General features: G+C 42.3%; 1 protein-coding gene across 1 annotated transcript in view; it reads right to left on the reverse strand.

Annotated features, from left to right (window-relative positions):
* Positions 1-8,679: 8,679 nt before the first annotated feature.
* Positions 8,680-15,783, reverse strand: part of LOC139724493 (uncharacterized) — a 55,104-nt gene continuing 48,000 nt past the window's right edge. Inside the window, exons 34-41 of the mRNA XM_071635625.1 lie at positions 14,964-15,151; positions 13,311-13,722; positions 12,587-12,733; positions 12,011-12,159; positions 10,865-11,027; positions 10,268-10,468; positions 9,485-9,760; positions 8,680-8,963 (exon numbers count right to left, since the gene is read on the reverse strand). Of these exons, the coding sequence (XP_071491726.1) occupies positions 8,680-8,963; positions 9,485-9,760; positions 10,268-10,468; positions 10,865-11,027; positions 12,011-12,159; positions 12,587-12,733; positions 13,311-13,722; positions 14,964-15,151 (1,820 nt within the window). The remainder of the gene's footprint in view (positions 8,964-9,484; positions 9,761-10,267; positions 10,469-10,864; positions 11,028-12,010; positions 12,160-12,586; positions 12,734-13,310; positions 13,723-14,963; positions 15,152-15,783) is intronic.

Here is a 15,783-nt window from a genome sequence, read left to right on the forward strand (position 1 = left end):
TTTGCCTATTTTCAGCCAATACTCTAAAACTCAAAAGCCCTAGATCAAAGAGACCGTGTTCATGAAGGCACAGGGTATAATACGCTGATAGTTTCTGGCCAAATGAACTGTTGAGAGCAGAAAATACCTAAGAATGTGGAGTGTATTTTGCAAGAAGGAGAGGAAGACTCACTTTCACAGTACTGTCCTGGCGGACATGAGAGGCAGTCTTCCAGGCTGTTACTCCCGTTGACTGGGTTGTAGGATCCCCTCGGGCAGGGGTTCTCATAACGGCTGCTGGTGCCAGGTGGGCAATAATAACCTGCAGAGATATGGAGAAGAATTTATTGGGTGTGCATACAGTAGCTGCAAGTTAGCAGGGACAGATGCAATTTTGATCAAATCCTTAATACTTTAAAACGTCTTTTTCATATCTACATTGTATTTATTGCTCTTAGTTTGGATGTGCATTGTAATACTATAAACATCTCTTCACTTCAGAACATAAGGAGCTTGTGGAGATTTGTTTGTTAAGCTGGGGCCACTGGATCCTGGCAGTAACGTACTTTACCAAAGCTTGCTGGACATGTTCATGAAATAAACCTCTGAAACAACAGTACAGTTTGTGCGATAAGTGTGTCGGAATAACATTTTCAAGTAAGTGGTTTTTTTTTTAATCATTTACATAAAATCGCACATGAAACGCACCACCATTTTGACTAGTACACCTGGAGGAATATAAAGATAATGCTTAATATTTTTCACCATCTTCCCATATTTAGTCATAAGAGCACATAAGAGAACACTTGGAAAGTCTGGACTGTGCCAAGTTGAACAGAGAATATAGATAAAGGATATAAGCACAAATGCTCAATTTACCACCTTATGGTAGAATTGTGTATGATGGTACTACAACTGTACGTGTACTTCACATACATTGCAATGTGGTGGCTCTACTCCCATGTACTAATTCAACATTCACTATGTTTAGAAAAAAAAAAAAAAATTTTTGTCTTTACAGCAAAACAACAGTCTTCCAGGACCTCTTTGGAACACACACATCACACAATATTCTTTTCAAGTCCACATGACCATCTCTTATCTCAAGTATTATAAAAAGCCTTAAAAATGTCAAAGCTTTCACCCGCTGAGGACAGGCTGATTTTGGTAAAACATGCATTTCCCATAGACAACTGCCCAAGTGTGCACGGGACTAATCTTCAACGGGTTAATGCTAGGGAGCGAGAGGGGTGCAGATACCAACCAGGGGGGCAGATGGTGTCCTCATAGGTGGTAGCATTCTGCAGACAGTAGAAGCCCTCTGGACACTCGGTACACTCCTCCTGGTTGGACAGTGATGTGTAGTAGCCAGCTGGACACCCAAGGGGCACCACGCTACCCTCTGGGCAGTAGTGACCCTGCGGACACACACCCCCTACCCCTGTGTTTCCTATACCAGTCGGCTCGGGCATGTCCACACCTGGAATTGTGTACAGGAAAAAGTACATATGCTCAATAAGCATAACTTTAAATCAGGTATTTCAATTTTTTATGTGTGCGATTGCAACAAGAACAGACTAAATCATTTCTTTTTTTCAGTTTTTCTTCTTCTTTTTTTAGTCTGGTCAAAAGGCATTCACTGACTCTGGCCAGAATACATGTACATTTTACTAGTACCTTGTTATTGTATTTACTTATGAGTTATGTTTGGTTAATGCTGAAAAGACATTCTCATTTTAAAACTGTCTATGCTATTCCCTACATCTAGGGAGTGTTCTGTTATTCATTGGTGTATTTATTGTAGTACTGATCACATTGTATCACATTGTTGTACCGATTTCGTGACATTATTTGTATATTCTAACATTTATTGTATCCCTAATTATTTTCTGGGAAATGAAATAAATCAACTTCAACAATATACAAGTGCATCAGACAAATAAATTTGCAAACGATTCAGTAACCTACAAAATCAAACAGCATTTTTGTCAGTGTTGTTCAATTATGCATTATTTTGATGCTTCAGTTTGTCAACCTCTGTGCAAGTATGTAACTGCACTTACTGCAAGAGCCAAAATACTTTCTGTATCAGCAGCATGATGTCTTTTCTTAAAATGCATATAATTTAGATTGACTGAGATGTTATTTGCCTCCCGAACAAACAGCATGTCGCATTAATCGCACATAATGATCTCGCCTAAAGGCCATGAGGGAACAAAGCGCTAGTATCAATATAACATCATATGCCATCATGTTGCCGTGGTAACTACAAACTTGCATAATGCTCACTGCGGAATAGAAGGTCAAGCAATGCAAAAGTGGTACCATTTTACTACAATATTCTTGGCTACATGCCTATAGAGCATGAAGCACTACTGGTAATTTTCTTCACTACCATTACATGCTGACCGTTTTTTGGACACATTGGTATTAACGACAGACAGGCATGATAGCGATCAATGTACAACTGAAGATCACGCCTCCAAACCTACCATATTCACAGTAGTAGCCAGCTGTGCAGTTGCCTGAGACCTGAGAGAGGCCGGCCTCCTGACAGTACTTCCCTCCGTCACACTGCTGGCACTGGCTCTCATCGTACAGACCCATCTGGGGGTTGTAGGTACCCTGAGGGCATTTCTGCAGGTCGGCGCCGGTCCTGGCCGGACAGTAGTGACCGGTGATGCAGGGGTCCGCACGGTCACGATTTACACAGTAGAACCCTGGGGGTGTACATGTGGGGGGTGGGGTGGGAGGGGAAGGGGGAGGGGGAAGGGCAGAGCAGGAGGATTTAAAATAGTGTCAAGATCTGGCTGCTGTGTCTTCAGAATGTGCCATCTATCTTTAAAGACATGGAGAAACACTTACAATGTAAAAAGCACTGACTCTGCTCAATACTGGTGATATACTGAGTACACATATTACTTTAATTTGAAATAGTACATGGAAAAATGCTAAACTTGATTCAAATTAGGCTGCATGCTTGATCATTTATCTGCATTTGAGAAATTGTGCTATTCACAACCAGAAGGTATCTTTGATCCCGAAGCAATATAAATATTACTGGACACAAAATCTGGGGGAAAATATAACAAACAGCAAATATCCCAACACTGGTTGGGAAAATCTGATACAACATTTGGATCTGCAGCCCAGCTCTATGAACTGGTATGTTTCACACCATTAAAATGGCTAACAATCCTTTGCACTATACAACAATTTTAATGGTGGTGAAATAGTGTCTGAGTAAAAATGAGACAAGATAAAATGCACAGGAGATTAGGAAAATGAAACACAACTGGAGTAGATTAATCCAGAACAGAATAGTAATATTAGAGGAGGGAATGAGGAAAGATGAATGGGAATTAAGACACAAAATTCTACATACTGGCAAAGTGCAAACATGGTATCAGAAGGTGACTACCAGAATGAACCAATATATTTTCTTTCCTTTTTTTCTTTAAACAAAACTTGCAAAGGTGGTAGCAAGGTTTGATGCTATGGGGTCTTAAAGACATACAGACAAATGAAATGTACCAAGTATTTCAAACAAAAAGATGTCAGAAAATAAATCTAGACTCTATTAAAAAAAAGTGAAATTTTGTTCCACCTGCAGGGCAATCATCACAGGCCGAAGCTCCAGTGTAGTTGGTGTACGTGCCGTTGTTGCAGTAGACGTGTGCTGGTGATCCTTGCTCACAGTAGGAACCCGCTGGACATATGTCACCCGTCTCCCCGTCCCTGGGGGCAGGGGAACTGGCCCCACCCGTACAGTAGAAACCAGCATAGCATTCACCTGGGGAGTGGGGGGAGAACAAGACACATAAAACACCATCCATTCTAGTGTTGTGACACATCATTATTGCAGGTACAGTGTAGGGCTAACTCACAGAAAAGTTCATATACTGCACCTTCTTCAACAACTGCGTCTAACACAATTACTTCAGGCATGATGTGGTTTCTATTAAGAATGAAGGGAACTTTTATTTTATCTGTTTGTTTGTTTGTTTGCTTTTAATCTTTGGTGTGATTATTTAATGTACACAGGTTGGGGTTCTTCAACAAATGACATTATGTTATCTGATGGAAAAAATTGCCTAGCCTTATTTGTGCAGACAAGGCTCTCACCTACAATCTTTGAAAGTCACACATCCATTGGAAATGAACCTAGGGAATTTCTTCGTATAATGTAGCTCTGCTTTTTCATTCAACAACATTGCCTTGCTATCAACATCAATGACCTCTTTGTTGCCAAATTTGACTTCTCAGGTAATGTAGTTTTTTAATAAGTCATTCAATAGATATCTTGTGTTGAATATACTAATGGTTTCAAATAATTACTCCACGGGTTGAGGGTATTCACTTAGTTTTGTTTTGTTTTCTTAATGAGTGTCTAAATATGTGTCAACATTCAATATCGCATACCAGCCAATACAGGGTTTAAAATGAAAGCTTAGGTGATACATGAGAAGGTGCTACATTTCCTCTAGCACTTTAACCACTTCATTTGTGACAAATCCCACACTTTCAAAGTGACCATGCGGTCAAACCTGACCAGCAGGAGAAAGAGAGGTCAGCCTTACCAGACTCTGCCGCCTGTCCAGTGGTGTTACAGTACATGCCGGGTGTGCATGGCAGGCAGGCCGACTCATTAGTCATCATGTTGTGAGGCTGGTACGTCCCTGCCTCACACGGCGTCGGGGCGTAGCTTCCCTCTGGACAGTAGTGACCGACTGGACACACGTCCCCGTAGGACTGGCCGGTGGGGTTGGGCTCGATGGCCGCTAGCTCGCAGTAGAATCCTAATGGGATACAAAGGGATATCGTTGAAAGAATTTGTATGGCACCAATACACTTAAAATGCCACTTATCTAAGACTTACTTTCTTAGAACTAAAGACTTGCTAAGAGTTGGAGTCATGTGCATCTGCATGAAGTGTTTTCTTTAGCTTCCCATACACAAAGTAACATAGGAATACTATCAACTACCATCATGTCTGATCATTGTCAATTATGAATAAAGGATCAAACAAGCCACTTAGGAACCAAACAATATACAAAGTAGTAAAAATTAAAAAACCAGACCAGAATACATCCCTCCACATACCTGAGGATCAATGAAATGGCATATACAATCAAACAAATGTATTTATCAGAACAAAATTCACACACATTAAGTCTTTAAAACAAAACATGATTCTCACCAGGAGAGCAGGTTCCGTTGGGGGCAGTAAGGCCGACTTCCATGCAGAAGTACCCTGGCCAGCAGTTTGTGCAGTTGGACTCAGCGGGCAGTCTGTCTTGGTGGCCAAACGTCCCCTTGGGACAGTTGACTGGGTAGGACGATCCCTCCATGCAATAGGTGCCCTGCTCACAGGGTCCGCCCGTGGCGTCGTTGCCGTCCGGCTGGGGTGTGTAGGCAGCGAGGACGCAGTAATAGCCCGGGCTGCAGAGACCGGTCGGGACAGTGATGTTTTCTGCCTCGCAGTAGAATCCTGGGTGGGGAAATATTCAACAGACTCTGAAGTGCATGTATATACATTATTTAAATATATCTGCACATATACAGATCATGCCTTTGCAAATATTCACATAATGACAAGCTTTCTATGTTAGGTTTTGATGCACACTTAGACGGATAAGTTTTTTTATAATATATGAGTACTGCTGTTATTCTGGAATATTTTTTTTTTTTCTGTGGAAATTTTCATAAAATTTGTGTGACAAGGTATCACATGGTTTAGAGATCACTCCTACATTGCAGGTGCTGTGTGAAGATAAAATGCATTCTATATTTGGGCCAATATCTCAATAGTCAGTTGACATTGCTATGACAACACAAGCTTGCTCAAGTCTCTATTGGGTGGGAAGAAGGCATGCACCAAGTGTGTTGATTTGTTTTTTCTTCAAGTATTGTCTAACAAGCAAATATGGCATGTGGGATAACAGGGTAGTGCCGAAATAACCGCCTAGTAGGAACTGGGCAAGTTACCTTCTGGACAGTCCCTGCACTCTGCCAGGCTCTCCAGGTTGGTAGTGTTGCTGTAGGTGCCCACTGGGCAGGGATGCTGGCGGGCTGTCTCCGTGCCATTTGGACAGTAGAAACCTAGCAGGAATGACAAGACGAAAGGTAGCACATAAAATTATGGTTACAGGGCGGGTGACAATATTACAAGTTGTCATTGACTCCTTTTGCCAAGTTCAATAAATAAACTTTGCTTAGTGAAAATCATCTCTCAGTTTTAGAATTGTTTTCAATACTTTCAAGCAATTTGAGGACACATTTCATCAATGCTCCTCATCTTAAATATAATGCTTATTACCACATCATCTGCTGGATCTATAACTCCAATTTTTGTTTGTTTTTGTTTGTGTTTGTTTGTTTGGGTTTTTTTGGTGAGGGAGTAATATGAAGAAGGAATGCTGCATTTGTACAGCAAATGTATACAAGTGTAAAACAAAGTATTAGGTTGAATGTACATTCTGAAATGATCACCTGTGTCGATACCACTGCAAAACAAATCTTAGAATAATGTTAAACAGCTTACCTGCTGGACAATCCTTGGGGGTCACAACACCATGTGAGGGCGCTCCGAGACCACTCTGTTCCTCAGCAATCGCCTCATTCTGGTCGCAGTACAACCCAGCGGGGCACTCCACACAGAAGCTTTGACCCACGTAGGGCTGGTACTGACCGGATGGACAGGCCGTCTGGTCAGGGCTCCCCTGTGGACACATGTGACCAGCCAGACACTGGCTTCCATTGGGCTGGGCTGCCGTCGATCCCTCGTGACAGAACCAGCCCGCGTCACAGTCGGCATTTGGGAGGGCACGACCCCAACCGGTACAGAACATGCCTGCTGTGCACGGCAGACAGTCGTTGTGGGCCTGGTTACCATAGCGATTGGTGTAGGTGCCTGCAGAATGACACAGTCATTATACCAATTTATGAGTCAGACCAATTACATGTGGACACATTCATACACAACAAATTCTATCTTCACTAAAGTCATCTATGAACTCAATGGAACCCTCTTTCTGAACTTGTCTAAGTTACAACATACGCCCATCAAAACATGAGAAGAGAGTTTTTTTATATATTAAATAAAAAAAGAGAGTTATATGCCTTGACTCTCCCACCCCCCCCCCCCCTTAGCTCCCCTCAATTTTACTTCTTTTACCTGAACATCAGCACTGCAGTGGTAACTGATTATGTAAATAAATGAGTTTTCCTCAGATTGCAAGACTGATGAAGGAAGAAAGTATTTGCTAGACAACCATTATGCACATAAATTTATCTGCAGGTATGACATAACTCACAAACATAAATTCTTCGAACATTTGCCTAATTGATGCTTAATTTGAATTGTCCGCTGTCCTACAAAATTGTATTTCATAAAAAGAAAGTAATGCACTCTCACAGGCATAAATGAAAGAATGCTGTTGTGAAGAAACTCATGGTACCTCAAGCACAAATTATTGATGAGTAGGAGGAGTAGGAATATTACCTGGTTCACATGGCTGGGCGGAGGAGCTCCCCTCAGGACAGTAGTGACCCTTGGGACAGATGTCCCCTGTGGATGCATTGACCGGATTGGGCAGGATGGTGCTCCCACTGCAGTAGTGACCGGCATCGCAAGGGCCACTCACATTGGCCAGCTCGTCATAGCGACAGTAGGAACCTGGATGAGAGGTGGAACACATCATGTAACCCTTACTGCACTTTGCTCACTGACAGGCACGCACGCTGGATTGCTGCTTTTCTAATATGTACTAATGTCTGGAAATTATCAATGAATAGAGATTATCCTAATCTCCCTAAAGTCCATTGTGTCACAGTGGCCTTCCCATGGACTAAGGCACATTGCTACACCAGTGAGGGCTTGCTTATCTACAATAAGGTCAAGTTTGGATGGATTACTGAATGTTGATGGAAAAGCTTGGCAGGTTAAAATAAGCACCTGAGCACAAAGAGGGTTAAGAAAATCTCGTCATGATCATGAATGAACAACTATGAATGAAAGTCCATTTCACAAAAGTGTAAGCAATATCAAAGCAGCATATCTTACCATTGATTGTATCAAATCTAATTAAATAACTTCACTTCATATCATATGAAACAAGATGTCACTGAGCCAAGCCACATACCTGGGTCACACTGGATAGGTTGAGAGGACCCAGCTGGGCAGTAGGTTCCAGCCAGGCAACGTCCACCCGTGGTCTGATTTGGACAGGCGCAGTCAAATTCTGTGCGAAGCAAACACATGAAAGACATAGTTAGTGGGTGATTACCTCAAGAAAGTTGATTCTCACAAAGCTAATTATACAGCAATGCTGAAGAGAGCTTTTTAGAGGAATCTTGAAATATATGAAGAATTAAAAGTTTAAACACAAGTACATTACACACAAATCTCATGCACAGATATCACAAACAATGTTCTTACATCAGTCACATGAAAAAAATCTTACAGCAAAACTCCTGACAAATGAATATTTAAGCACGACATGTACACATACATGTATCTCATATATGCAAATTTTAAGCAAACATTCACGGAAATCTCTCACAAACATCCCATGAACGTACAAAGTATATCTTATACTCAAATGTCACAATGGAAATCTTACAAACTAACCTGATGCACATATCATTTATCAAACATCTCAAGGAACACATCTTAACCACAAATCTCAGGCACAAATCTTACACACTATTCTCACAACCAAAGCTAGCCAAAAGGTGTGCCAAGGTAAACAAACCTGTATCATTGCCAAGAGACGTGGGCATGGACTTCCATGCTCCCAGAATGCAGTACCAGCCCTCAGCGCACAGCCCTGCCGGCTCTTCCATGCCCGTGTTGGGGCAGTAGTAGCCGGGCGGACACAGCTCGCAGGCATTGATGTCTTGGCCCCCGGTGGCGTTGTTGTAGGTGCCGTTGTTGCACGGATTCTGAGCGGCAAACTCCGTGTTCTGAGGGCAGAAGTGGCCTGCGATGTACCAGACAGCAACAGAATGCAGTTACAGAAAAATATTTAAAAGGGAATTCTTTGAGATGTTTGTTTCTTAATGTGTGGTGAAAACGCAATTTCTGCCAGTCTCATGAATTTAATGTGACAAAGAAACACAATCCTTGCCTATCTCCTTTAAATCAATTTTGTGAAAATATGAACAATACAAAAACTTTCCAAGTATTCTGCTTGTGACAATAGTAAGAAAATGATGAAACACTTTGCAAACGAATCGGAATATAAAACTACATAAACACGTAAACAACTAATGAAAAGAGAATAAGACCAAACAATGATATTTCAGGACTACACGTATTTTTGTCGCAACTACTGAGCTCCTAACTTCAAGACAAGTTTACATCTGTACTTCTGTCATGGGGAAGTTTGAATGTTGGGTCAAATTCTCTCCTGGTCCTCCTAGTAACATACAGGTTAATAAGAAAGTCACATTATAGTGTAACCTTTTGATCCTGTTGTGAGTCAGACGTGTTTCCTCTTACCTTTAGGGCAGATGGTGAAGTTGGAGCTGCCCTCTTCACAGAAGTAGCCGGCGGGGCAGTCCAGGCAGCTGTCCTCCCTCTCATTGGGCTGGTAGTAGCCAGGAGCACACAGCACGTAGTCGCTGCTCCCAGCGATGCAGAAGGACCCCGCGGGGCATGGACCTCCCGTCGCCGTGGCAATGCTTGGGTTGGAGGAGTTGGAGCCGCGGCGGCAGTAGAAGCCTGGATCGCACTCTCCGCTGGGGTAGCCGAGGCCGGGAACTTCACAGTAATAACCTGGCAAACGAATTTTCAATGTGTAATGAGTTCAAAGGCTTGGGACATTTATACTTCCCCTCTTGCTAATCACAATGCATTTTGCCATACTTGCCACCTTATAAAACTTTTTCCCATACACATCTTTAGGATTTTATCAATCCACTGCCTATACATACTGTACTTGGTGGCTCTTGTTCAAAGTTTATGAAGATTTTCAGAATCTTGCACAGATTGGTATGAAAACATGGATTACAGCAAAGTTAACACAATACAAAAATGTCACAAAAACTCTGTCTATGTATCATTTGCTTATTACTAAAAGGGTATCAACTTTGTCTTTAATCTTCGGTATAAGAAACCTTAGTGCTGCTCCTTTGATAATACCTTAACTGTAGATGTGCCATCCCAATATAGCACACAAGTAAATATTATTCACCTTTTCTTCTTATGCTACACATGGTGCCAATTTATACAACTAAAAGAAGAACTGCCTTTAATGTGGAATTCCTAAAGTCCGTCCCTCACCTTCTAAGCATTCCTGACACTGGGCGAGGCCCTCAGCTCCTGTTTCGTTGTTGAAGGTTGATGCGGGACAAGCCTCAGGCTCCCCTGTCTGAGCTTCACAGTAGTATCCAGCGGGGCAGACTCCCGCATCCCCGGCAGAGTTCTCACTGGGGTACTCGGAGTCGGAGCCGCTACGGCAGTAGTAACCAGCAGCACACGCCCCTGTAGACCAAGACACACACATACACATGCACTCATCATGAAGGAGGTTACAGTGTATCCCTGCAACTGTAGTCTTACTCTTGATGGAAGTACAGTGTGTAGTGTAAAGGGCACCATCTTTTTTTTCTTTTTTTTTGAGGGGGCAACATGTACAGTTGTGAGAAATCATTTGAATTTGGAATATATATAAGTACATTTTCACTGGAGAAGTCAGACTGCACATAAATACGTAAATTGCTGCTTTGATAATTGTAGGCAAGTCTGAGAAAGAGGGACAGCAAGAGGGCTTTTGAGTGGTTATCAGAATGACTGGTACAGAGGGGAAGAACACTTTAAATACATACAAAAATAATGATTTACATGAACTTGATGATGTAAGCAGACAGAGGTCTTTACCTGACTCTGTGGTGGCATTAAGCTGGTCACAGTAGAATCCAGCAGTACACTGTGTGCACTGTGTGACGTTAGCCAGGCCGGTCTGAGCACTGAAGGTCCCCATGGGGCAGCCCTGCCATACGTGACCCGTTCCCTCTGGGCAGTAGTACCCAGCCGGACAGTCCTGGGAATGTGAAGTGAAGTGATCCCTTTACCAACAGGCACTGGAAACTAGAAAGTCTAGTAAGAACTCACCACTACATCCATGTCTAAAGCAGATCTCTATTGGTCTAGCTCTGACTGAACACAGGCAACCCTGGTATTACCATCATAATCATCATTGTCATTATTAGAACTGTCATTATTATCTTAATCAAAATGACAATAATCATAATTATCCTGCCATCATTTCTGTATTCATATCTTTATCACTATTGCCACCACTTTCAACACTGACACTACCATCATCAGAATCATCACTGTCTTCATTAACTACCATCATCACTGTCATCGTCATCATCATCACCATCATCACCATCATCATCATCATCATCACCATCATCACCACCATCACTACCATCACTACCATCACCACCATCATCACCATCACCATCATCACCACCATCATCACTATCACCACCATCATCACCATCATCATCATCACCATCATCACCATCACCATCATCACCACCATCACCACCATCATCACCATCATCACCATCATCACCATTACCATCATCACCATCATCACTACCATCACTACCATCACCACCATCATCACCATCACCATCATCACCATCATCATCACCATCACCACCATCATCACCATCATCATCATCACCATCATCACCATCACCATCATCACCACCATCATCACCATCATCACCATCATCACCATCATCACCATCACCATCATCACCATCATCACTACCATCACTACCATCACCACCATCATCACCATCACCATCATCACCATTACCACCATCACCACCATCACCACCATCACCACCATCACCACCATCACCACCATCATCACCACCATCACCACCATCATCACCATCATCACCATCATCATCTTCACTAACACCATCATCACCATAATCTGTCCATGGTAGAAATTCATGGAGCTACAAGAGAACAAGAGACCAGGGTGCCTCCCATCTGTACCTGAGGGTTAGTCCCTGTGATGCAGTAGTGCCCTGGTGTGCACTGAAGACAGTTCTCATTTTGCTGCGTGTCGGTGTAGGTGCCTGGCTCACACTGGATAGGCTGTGGGGAGCCAGCTGGACAGTAGTAGCCAACTGGACACTGGTCACCTGAGAGAAGAGAGGGAAAAAAGAGTTGGTCAGAACATGATAATGACCAAATTTTTTGCCAAGCAAAACAGCGTATGTCAATAAGAGTATCCTTAGAGCCATATTTCGTCTCATCTTCCATGTATTTCAACCTTTGAAATCAATGTATTGTTTGGTACAGTTACATCCTCGCTTGAGAATGGGGGGGAGGGTAGAATATTGTTATCTTGGTCAGACGAACATTGCACTGAGAGTATGTTTTGTATTATAAACTTCTTCTCTTATGACAAAAGAGGTGCATTTGTTTACAATTCCAATCTTTTTCTCTTTTGTTTCCTTTACCTGTTGAGGACAAGCTGATTTTGCTAACAAGCATTCCCCATAGACACCTCCCCGAGTATACTCAGGACTAGTCTTCAATAAGTTAACTACTGTTGATGAAGCCTACCTGTGGTACCATCTGTTGGGGAGGCTTCGGAGGCGTTGCCAGCACAGTAGAACCCTGCATCACAGTCACCCGCTGTTGCATTCATGCCATACTCTGGGCAGAACTCTCCTGGCTCGCAGCCTAGACACTGATCCACTGACTCACGACCTTTGACACAAGCACAAGCGAAAAGTTTTATCATTTTGCAGGCACATCTCTCCAGGTCTGTGGGTTACCACTCACAATTTACTCAAAACAAAATACCTGGTTACAAACAAAACAGTGCATTTCCTGAAACTGAACATCATAAGTGTGACATCTACAGCACATACTTCTAAAGTTCGCCAGATCTGCAATCTTTAATTTTCATATCAATCTATCTATTGATATATGAATACATGCACATGAGTGTAAACACAGAAAATATTCTCTTAAATGTTCTAATTTGTAAACAAATGAGTTTGTAATGCAAATCAGACTAAGAAAGCAGTCTCTGCAAAAAAGAACAAAGCACCGCCTCCAAAACGAATGCTTCTTGTTTCTCTAAACTTTAAAGGCAACACTAGATACAAGAAGATTAAAAAATGGACATTTTCTACTGATTTAGACTGTTATCATCATCATCATCATCGTCATCATTGCCATCATCATTGCCATCATCATCACCACCATCATAAAGACATTTATGGGGGCAACAATTGAAGCACTTATGATGAGAATACCTACAGCATGTGATTTAACCAACCTTCAGTGGGATTATATGTTCCAGGTGGACAGTCATACGTCTTGTTGGACCCCACTGGACAGAATGTCCCGACTGGACATATATCCCCAGTGACTCCATCTGTTGGGGTTGGGGAGGACGAGCCAGATTGGCAGTAGTAGCCGGCCTGACACTCCCCATAGGGTGCGGTCAGCCCCTCCCGGTCGCAGTACATCCCCCCTGAGCAGGGCGTACAGTCCCCAGCACTCTGGAGGCCCAGCTGGTCGCTGAATGTCCCGTTTGGACAGCCAAACTCCACAGCGTACTTGGTGCCCATCGGACAGTAGTGACCGGCTGGACACGGCTGTGGGTTCTGGACGCCATGGAGACAGAACGAGTCGTTCTGCAATGTGGCGTCACAGTAGAAACCAGCTGGACATGACTTGCAGGAATCCTAGTGGAGGAGAGAACAGCACAGAAATATTGACTTCAATGTCAGAAATATTGATTTCAATATAAGAAATATTTACTTCAGTGTAAAGGACCTCATACTCCCTGCAAGAACACACTCCTACGGTGCTTGGCTTTATTAAATCAACCCCCAAAATGACATTAATCATCTTACTCAGTATGGTGTATGAGTAAGACCTTAAAGTTACATGATAGGTAAACAGAAAAATATTTCCACAAACTTTCATTGCAATGTTGAACAAACGATAACGAAATGAGAGTGCACACAAGCACAAGCACAAAAGCATGTGTCTTTGGGCAAAGCAAACTAACTTTTCTTTATCAGTCTACAGCTGATTAAGGGAGGGAAAACTGTCTGGCCATACAGAAAACATGAAAATGTGCTGAAAATACAGCCATAGACAGAAATTAGTGCTAAAGTTGTAAATTGTGCCGTATGATTTTGATGACAAGTGTTTGGCATTGCAGAATTTGGTTGTGTGTAAATAATAATAAATATCCAATCTATCATCACCACAAGCTGAGTGTTTCTCAAAACGTGTCACCATGCACCTCTATATCAAAAGATATCTACTTAACTTTGAGTCAAAGACAACAACAGACTGATGGACATGAGCTCTGTTATATGATCATACAGACCTATCACAGAAGGTACACGGTAAAAGGACCCCTCTGTCTTTCCACAAAAACCTTGTTTTAAGAAAAATGTGATTATTTTCTTTCATCCTTGCTGTACTTTGTTTGCCGAATGGCACACTGGAGTTCTTTCTTCGACAATTGATACAGATGTATGGGGAGACTCATTGTCAATGAATAGAGATTTACTAATCCCCCTGATCCCAATTAAGTCACCATGGCCTTCCTGTTGGACTGAGGCACAGTTCTTTTCCTGAGTGGGTTTGATAACTCTACAACTAGCTCAAGTTTAGATTAATCACTGTTGGCAGGTTACGTTACAAGCGCCTGGGCATCTAAAGAGGTAAACACTGAGGTACTGTAAAGCAAGAATTGGAGCCGACACCCTTTTTCGTGAATGAAATTTGCTTGAATTCCCACTGGCATTCAATGCATATAATGTACACGTAGATGCAAACTTTTGCGTGCATTTTCATTTTGCTAATCTTGGCTATCTCAAAATTAAAGTGCACATGAACATTTCTGGTTTCACAGTAGTTGTAAGACAGAGAGAGAGAGAGAGAGGTAATGAGGGTGGGGCTTTCTCACCTGTCCGAAGTCATCCTGGTAGGAGCCAGAGGCGCAAGACGACAGGGCGGGGCTCCCCACTTCACAGTAGTGACCCGGAGTGCAGACATACTCTGTGGGTTGGGAGGTGTTCTGACCGCCAGGGCAGTAGTAGCCGGCCGCACAGGGCCCAGTGGGTTCTGGGAGACCTGCCCCCTCACAGTAGTAGCCTGGGGGCATGGTCAGTCACAGATATTGTAGGACTTGTTTTATATGAAATATTCACACAGCCCCTATCCCGCTTTTCCACCATGAGGTTTATGAATGATTTACTCCAAACATTGATTTTTATCCCCAATCAAATAACATTTAGAAACAACACATACACACTAACAAACAAATTCAAGCATAATAGTAATACAGTCTGGTTTTCATGCATCCAACACTGAAATACATGAATCTTTAGGCAGGTGGTATGCACATGTACATGTACATGTATGCTTTTTATCCCTGAGCAAATTACCACTTTAGGAGCCACACATACACAATAACAGACAAATCCAAGCAAAATACAGTCTGGTGTTTATACACCTTAAATTGAAACACTTGATTCTTCAGGCAGGTGATTTGTATGTTACAGTGACTAAAAGCAGCATTACTTAACCAAACAATTTCCATGTCTCTTTATTCAAAATGATTCATAATCTTGAACAATTCTTGAATGGCTACTTGCATTCTCTTTTGTTCTATTTTTATCTCTCTCTTTATTTTTGCTTTTTCTTCTCTGTCTTCTTCCCCTCCTTCTTCTACACAGTATTTCTTCATTAAGATGAAAGTAATATTATCCCTTTTCTCATAACAG

Source organism: Diadema antillarum, unplaced genomic scaffold (assembly GCF_040938485.1).
Source record: "Diadema antillarum isolate AM-2024a unplaced genomic scaffold, OU_Dant_1.0 scf00000217, whole genome shotgun sequence".
Taxonomy (NCBI): Eukaryota; Metazoa; Echinodermata; class Echinoidea; order Diadematoida; family Diadematidae; genus Diadema; species Diadema antillarum.